An 8,482-nucleotide genomic window follows, 5' to 3' on the forward strand; every position below is an offset into this window, starting at 1 on the left:
ATTTTATAAACATAGTTTAAATAAACACTTCCCCTACCCTAAGAAGCCAAATGCCCACAATGCCAAAGATATGCCAAGACAAACACCACACCAATGTATAAACTCCTAGGAGTCAGAGACTCTGTACTCTGTTTTTGAAATCTATTGTTCACCCTACACACACTGAGTCCTGAGGGATCCATGCTGTAACGTGGGAAAAATAGATTTGAACCACGGATAAAACAGGGAAATGAAAAGAACAAAATGAGGGAGAGTGGAAAAAACAAGGAGAAAGAATGAAGTGAGCGGAGGGGGCCAGGCCTATAACAGGAGAATTAAAGCAAAATGTATTCACTGTGTGCAAGTCCAGTACAAGGGAAACAAGAATGAGCTGCCCTTTCAGAAAGGGAAAAAGAGTCAAAGATTTTGTGAAAACACCCAAATCTTAGAATTCCTCTGTCTAATTTTAAGAAGGGAACTAGTTCGGGGTGCCTGGACGGCTTAGTCAGTTAAGCGTCCAACTCTTGGTTTCCGTTCAGGACATGGGTGGTGAGATCGAGCCCCGCATTGGGCTCCCTGCTGAGCCTGGAGCCTGCTTAATGTTCTCTCTCTCCCTCTCCCTCTGCCCTGCCACTTGCTCACACATAGGCTCGCTCTCTCTAAAAAAAGAAAAAGAAAAAAAAGGAAGCAAATTAGTTCAAGAAACCTTTCATAGCTAGCAATACCTTCTGCTCCTTAATCCCTTTCTTAGGCACAGGCTGCCCTTGCCTGCTGACATCCTTGGCCTCTTCTCTCAGTCTCAGCCTCTTCCTGGTGGCCGTGAAAGCTCCATGGCTTGACTTGTGGAAGCATGGCTGTGCTACCCGCTGAGCCACAACACTGAAATACCTTCTCACCTGAAAGGAAGGGTACTGTGTCCCTAAGCACCTAAGGGAGTTCCATGGCCTTTGTACTGAGTTGAATAATGTCTCCCCCAAATTCATGTCCACCCAGAACCTCAGAATGTGACCTTGTTTGGAAATACAGTCTTGGCAGATAAAATTAAGGTAAGAATCAAGATATGATCATACTGGATTCAGGTGAAAATGCCACTATATGAGACAGAAAAGAACACACAAAGGCACAAGGAAGAAGGCCATGTGAAGACAGAAGGAAAGATTGGAGTTACGCTGCCACAGCCAAGGAACCCCAAAAGCACCAGGAACTAGAAGCAAGAAAGAATTCTCTCCTTCTCCCCCTAGAGGCTACAGAGGGAGCATGATGGTGCCGACACCTTGATATCAGACTCTGGTCTCCGGAACTGTAAAACAATAAATGCCTGTGGTTCTAACCCACCCAGTTTGTGGCACTTTGTTACAGCAGCAGGAAACTAATAGACTTGCAAATCACCAAAGAGCCAGGTTGTCATCCAATGTTTGGGTGATCATTCATGTACCACTATCTGAAGACACAAAACAAAATAAAATCATACAATGACTATTCGGGGTCTTTTCTGGTTCCATACAAATTTTAGGATTATTTGTTCCATTTCTTTGAAAAAAGTGGATGGTATTTTGCTAGGGATTGCACTGAATGTGTGGATTGCTCTAGGTAGCATTGACATCTTCAAAATATTTGTTCTTCCAATCCATGAGCATGGAACGTTTTTCCATTTCTTTGTGTCTTCCTCAATTTCTTTCATGAGTATTTTATAGTTTTCTGAGTACAGATCCTTGGCCTCTTTGGTAAGATTTATTCCTAAGTATCTTATGGTTTGGGGTGCAATTGTAAATGGGATCAACTCCTTAATTTCTCTTTCTTCTGTCTTGTTGGTGTATAGGAATGCCACTGATTTCTGTGCATTGATTTTATATCCTGCGACTTTACTGAATTCCTGTATGAGTTCTAGCAGTTTTGGGGTGGAGTCTTTTGGGTTTTCCACATAAAGGATCATATCATCTGCAAAGAGTAAGAGTTTGACTTCTTCTTTGCCAATGTGGATGCCTTTTATTTCTTTTTGTTGTCTGATTGCTGTGGCTAGGACTTCTAGTACTATGTTGAATAGCAGTGGTGATAGTGGACATCCTTGCCGTGTTCCTGACCTTAGGGAGAAAGCTCTCAGTTTTTCCCCATTGAGAATGATATTCGCTGTGTTTTTCATAGATGGCTTTTATGATATTGAGGTATGTACCCTCTATCCCTATACTTTGAAGAGTTTTGATCAAGAAAGATGCCATACTTTGTCAGATGCTTTTTCTGCATCTATTGAGAGGATCATATGGTTCTTGTTCTTTCTTTTATTAATGTATTGTATCACATTGATTGATTTGCGGATGTTGAACCAACCTTGCAGCCCAGGAATAAATCCCACTTGGTCGTGGAGAATAATCCTTTTAATGTACTGTTGGATCCTATTGGCTAGTATTTTGGTGAGAATTTTTGCATCCATGTTCATCAAGGATATTGGTCTGTAATTCTTCTTTTTGATGGGATCTTTGTCTGGTTTGGGGATCAAGGTAATGGTGGCCTCATAAAACAAGTTTGGAAGTTTTCCTTCCATTTCTATTTTTTGGAACAGTTTCAGAAGAATAGGTATTAATTCTTCTTGAAATGTTTGGTAGAATTCCCCTGGGAAGCCATCTGGCCCTGGGCTCTTGTTTTTTGGGAGATTTTTGATGACTGCTTCAATTTCCTTAGTGGTTATAGGTCTGTTCAGGTTTTCTATTTCTTCCTGGTTCAGTTTTGGTAGTTGATACATCTCTAGGAATGCACCCATTTCTTCCAGATTATCTAATTTGCTGGCATAGAGTTGCTCATAATATGTTCTTATAATTGTCTGTATTTCTTTGGTGTTGGTTGTGATCTCTCCTCTTTCATTCATGATTTTATTTATTTGGGTCATTTCTCTTTTCTTTTTGATAGGTCTGGCCAGGGGTTTATCAATCTTGTTAATTCTTTCAAAGAACCAGCTCCTAGTTTCGTTGATCTCTTCTACTGTTCTTTTGGTTTCTATTTCATTGATTTCTGCTCTGATCTTTATTATTTCTCTTCCCCTGTTGGGTTTAGGCTTTATTTGCTGTTCTTTCTCCAGCTCCTTTAGGTGGAGGGTTAGGTTGTGTACTTGAGACCTTTCTTGTTTCTTGAGAAAGTCTTATATTGCTATATGCTTTTCTCTTAGGACTGCCTCTGCTGCATCTCAAAGATTTTGAACAGTTGTGTTTTCATTTTCATTTGTTTCCATGAATTTTTTTAATTCTTCTTTAATTTCCTGGTTGACCCATTCATTCTTTAGTAGGATGCTCTTTAGCCTCCATGTATTTGAGTTCTTTCTGACTTTCCTCTTGTGATTGAGTTCTAGTTTCAAAGCATTGTCGTCCGAATATATGCAGGGAATGATCCCAATCTTCTGGTACCAGTTGAGAACTGATTTGTGACCTAGGATGTGATCTATTCTGGAGAATGTTCCATGGGCACTAGAGAAGAATGTGTATTCTGTTGCTTTGGGATGGAATGTTCTGAATATATCTGTGAAGTCCATTTGGTCCAGTGTGTCATTTAAAGTCTTTATTTCCTTGTTGATCTTTTGCTTAGATGATCTGTCCATTTCAGTGAGGGGGGTGTTAAAGTCCCCTACTATTATTGTATTGTTGTTGATGTGTTTCTTTGCCAGAGGAATGTTGAAAAAGAAAAGCAAAGCTGGTGGCGTCACAATTCTGGACTTCAAGCTCTATTACAAAGCTGTAGTCATCAAGACAGTATGGTACTGGCACAAAAACAGACACATAGATCAATGGAACAGAACAGAGAGCCCAGAAATGGACCCTCAACTCTATGGCCAACTAATCTTCAACAAAGCAGGAAAGAATGTCCAATGGAAAAAAAGACAGTCTCTTCAACAACAAAGACAATGTTGGGAAAATTGGACAGCCACATGCAGAAGAATGAAACTGGGCCATTTCCTTACACCACACACAAAAATAGATTCAAAATGGTTGAAAGACCTAAAGGTGAGACAGGAGTCCATCAAAATCCTAAAGGAGGGCGCCTGGGTAGCTCAGTTGGTTAAGCGACTGCCTTCGGCTCAGGTCATGATCCTGGAGTCCCGGGATCGAGTCCTGCATCAGGCTCCCTGCTCGGCAGGGAGTCTGCTTCTCCCTCTGACCCTCACCCTTCTCCTTCTCTCTCTCTCTGTCATTCTCTCTCTCAAAAAAAAAAAAAAAAAATCCTAAGGGAGAACACAGGCAGCAACCTCTTTGACCTCAGCCGCAGCAACCTCTTCCTAGAAACATCGCCAAAGGCAAGGGAAGCAAGGGCAAAAATGAACTATTGGGACTTCATCAAGATAAAAAGCTTTTGCACAGCAAAAGAAACAGTCAACAAAACCAAAAGATAACCGACAGAATGGGAGAAGATATTTGCAAATGACATATCAGACAAAGGGCTAGTATCCAAAATCTATAAAGAACTTATCAAACTCAACACCCAAAGAACAAAGAATCCAATCAAGAAATGGGCAGAAGACATGAACAGACATTTTTCCAAAGAAGACATCCAAATGGCCAACAGACACATGAAAAAGTGCTCAACATCACTCGGCATCGGGGAAATCCAAATCAAAACCTCAATGAGATACCATCTCATACCATTCAGAATGGTTAAAATTAACAAGTCAGGAAACAACAGATGTTGGTGGGGATGTGGAGAAAGGAGAACCCTCCTACACTGTTGGTGGGAATGCAAGCTGGTGCAGCCACTCTGGAAAACAGTATGGAAAACAGTATGACCCAGCAATTGCACTACTGGGTATTTACCCCAAAGATACAAATGTAGTGATCCGAAGGGGTACGTGCACCCCGATGTTTATAGCAGCAATGTCCACAATAGCCAAACTATGGAAAGAGCCAAGATGTCCATCGACAGATGAATGGATAAAGAAGATGTGTTGTATATATACAATGGAATATTATGCAGCCATCAAAAGGAATGAAATCTTGCCATTCGCAACGACGTGGATGGAACTGGAGGGTATTATGCTAAGCGAAATAAGTCAATCAGAGAAAGACATGTATCATATGATCTCACTGATATGAGGAATTCTTTTTTTTTTAATTTTTTATTGTTATGTTAATCACCATACATTACATCATTAGTTTTTGATGTAGTGTTCCATGATTCATTGTTTGGGCATAACACCCAGTGCTCCATGCAGAACGTGCCCTCTTTAATACCCATCACCAGGCTAACCCATCCTCCCACCCCCCTCCCCTCTAGAACCCTCAGTTTGTTTTTCAGAGTCCATCGTCTCTCATGGTTTGTCTACCCCTCTGATTTCCCCCCCTCATTCTTCCCCTCCTGCTATCTTCTTCTTCTTTTTTTTTTTTTCTTAACATATATTGCATTCTTTGTTTCAGAGGTACAGATCTGAGATTCAACAGTCTTGCACAATTGATATGAGGAATTCTTATTCTCAGGAAAGAAACTGAGTGTTGCTGGAGTGGTGGGGGTTGGGAGAGATGGGGTGGCTGGGTGATAGACACTGGGGAGGGTATGTGCTATGGCGAGCACTGTGAATTGTGTAAGACTGTTGAATCACAGACCTGTGCCTCTGAAACAAATAATATATTATATGTTAAAAAAGAGAAGAAGATAGTAGGAAGGGTAAAATGAAGGGGGAGAAACTGGAGGGGGAGACGATCCATGAGAGACGATGGACTCTGAGAAACAAACTGAGGGTTCTAGAGGGGAGGGGGTGGGAGGATGGGTTAGCCTGGTGATGGGTATTAAAGAGGGCACATATTGAATCGAGCACTGGGTGTTATACGCAAACAATGAATCATGGAACACTACACCAAAAACTAATGATATAATATATGGTGATTAACATAACAATAAAAAATTTAAAAAAACTAATGATGTAATGTATGGTAATTAACATAACATAATAAAATTTTTTTTAAAAAATGGACGGGAATTCCATTATTAAAAAAAAAATCATACAATGAACAAAAAAAGTTAAAATGTACAATAACCTCACAAGCAGGAATGTAAAGTCAAGATCACTTTGTTAGATTGATCTTTGAAAGATTATTTGCTCTAAATGTCTAGAAAAACTGAAGCTGACTTAGAGCCTCACTGTGAGCTCTAAAATCAATTTGAAATACAGGTACACTGCAGCTCTTTGATCCTATTTTTAAAAGACCTTTGCCTAGGGATTTTGGAGAAGCAGCCTTATACCTACAATTTCTACAGACCCATATAGCAAGAGTATCTCACTTACAAAAAAATTGTGAAAAGAAAAGTGGTGGAAACAAACTTGTTTTTATCATTTCATTCTTGACAAGTTGTCTGTAACTTATGCTCCCTCATTATGTAGGCTGAAAAAAAGTTTATCACAGAAATGGTGAATACTATCTTGAAAACAGCATCATTATTATTATTATACATGGTACACTGGGCACAATAACCCCCAGAATGTGAGAAAAAAAGTCAGAAAAGTATGACCCTCAAATGAAACAGATGAACAACAGCAAAAAGGAGGGAAGTGGCCAAATTTAGAAATTGTTTCTAAATGAATTGCTGAAAGACTAAGAAATTTCCCAGCTCTTCTTCAGGAGACCCTGTTGTCTTCTCATGAAGATCTCTATGAGATACAATAATATAAACGAACTGTAACTTAATTGCTTGTTTTCTGCCTAAAGGAATGATATGGTAACAGAAGAGTAATGAGATGCATGGAATCTAAAAAAAGGTAAACAGGGTCTTGTGCAATGAAAGAGTGCCCTGTACCCAAGCCAGGAGAGTGTCTATATCCCTACACTAGAGACACAGGGGTAGATCCAGACTTTGAGGAAATACTATCTGAAGGACCTTCTTTTTCTTTCTTTATTTCTTTTCTTTTCTTTCTCTCTCTTTTTTTTTTAAGTGAGCTCTACACCCAACATGGGGCTTGAACTCACAACCCTGAGATCAAGAGTCACATGCTCTACACGCTGAGCTGGCCAGGCCACCCCTGGGGGACCTTTTTAATATAAAAGGCAAAATTGTGAATTCAAAATGAAATACAAAAGTAAATAATTATGTATACAAAGACAAGAATTCACAATGAATTATCAGAGGCTTGCAAATTCAAGTCCCATTCTTCTGAAATCTCTTTAAGCAAGTTTCCAAAAATGTGTCTATAGAAAGTCTTCCTGGTTGCAATTCTGACTTCCCCTCTCTATGTAGAACACACTACAGCTCCCAGCCGTTCCCAGCACTCACAGGGCTCAAGTACGGGAGGCGCCAAAGCTGAAGGCTTTTTTACTTTATGTTACATCTACCTCTGCAGAGAAGGTTGCATCCAGACTGCATTGTAACACAGACTTCCCTGAGCAGGAGAGAATGCACTGTCAAGCAGTGACATGTACTTCTAATTGCAAATTAATAATAAACAGACATTTTGGCTTTCAATCTCTTTTGAGTTCAATTTGCATGAGTCAGTCCCTAAGAACAAAAAGTGCTGACAACAATGAGGGAGGTTAAATGTTGGGGTCCCTAGCAAAGAACATCATACTGAGAATCATAGTTGACCAGCCAGCCACACTGTATTTTTGACATCTTCACCAGTACCACCTAGTTCCAAGACCATATATCCACTTAGCAAGAAATACTTGACTCTTCCCCTTCCCAGACACACACACACACACACACACACACACACACACACCCTCACAAGATACAGCTCACTCCATTCCCTAAAGACCAACTACGATCTCAGTTTAGGATGAATTTATATCTAATACAGTGATTCTTGCCCTTGGCTGTGCAGCAGAATCACAAATAAGAAAAATGTTCTGATAACAATATACAAAATAGATTTTTAAAAAAGAGGAATGATCAATTGCCATTGGAACAACGGATAAACCAGTGCCTTCGTTAAAAAGAATCACATCTTGTTTCCCTGGTACAAGGTCACAGTAGTGCTATTTATGAAATGGAGTGGTAGAGGAGGGGATGAGTTTTTAGAAGAAGAAGAGTTAAGTTTCATGTGTATTTCATTTGCAATACTGCAGAATATGTATACAGATATCTAGTCACTGTGTACTGCAAGAACATTCATGCATGTCTTTACCTTCTGGTAGATTGTGAGCCCCATGAAGTCAGATAATGTATCTTATTCACCTTTACAGTCTTGGTGTCCATCTCAGAGCCTACAATACAGAAGGAGCTCAATAAATATTTTATGAACAGATGAACAAATAAACAGACATATGGAGTAAATTAGCCAGTGTTTGATAATCTGTTTAGGGACTGAATCATCTAGACTGAAGCTTTTCCATGTACTTGCCAAGCCCCAGACAGAGACAAGAACTCTGGCACCTGAAGTCTCGATGTCTGGAAACCCTGATTCTCTCATTCTGTCTACCTGGTCACCAGATTCTCCCAAAGACTACCTTCTCTTAGATTCTTCACTCCCTTACTCCACATGCCCATCAATTCATACCACTACTCCTTGCTATTACTCTGTAATGCCAATTGCTTATCT

General features: G+C 39.9%; 1 protein-coding gene across 2 annotated transcripts in view; it reads right to left on the bottom strand.

Annotated features, from left to right (window-relative positions):
* Positions 1-8,164, bottom strand: part of AASS (aminoadipate-semialdehyde synthase) — a 70,765-nt gene extending 62,601 nt beyond the window's left edge. Inside the window, exon 1 of one of the 2 annotated variants that reach the window (XM_035021006.1) lies at positions 8,069-8,163. In XM_035021006.1, coding sequence (XP_034876897.1) covers positions 8,069-8,092 — 24 coding nt within the window. In that variant the 5' untranslated portion in view covers positions 8,093-8,163. Of the gene's footprint in view, positions 1-8,068 lie in introns of both variants that reach the window. The other variant, XM_035021008.1, reaches the window with a different exon arrangement.
* Between the last annotated feature and the right edge of the window lie 318 nt (positions 8,165-8,482).

The sequence above is a fragment of the Mirounga leonina genome, unplaced genomic scaffold (genome assembly GCF_011800145.1).
Source record: "Mirounga leonina isolate KUSES-001 unplaced genomic scaffold, KU_Mleo_1.0 Mir_174, whole genome shotgun sequence".
In the NCBI taxonomy this organism is placed as follows: domain Eukaryota; kingdom Metazoa; phylum Chordata; class Mammalia; order Carnivora; family Phocidae; genus Mirounga; species Mirounga leonina.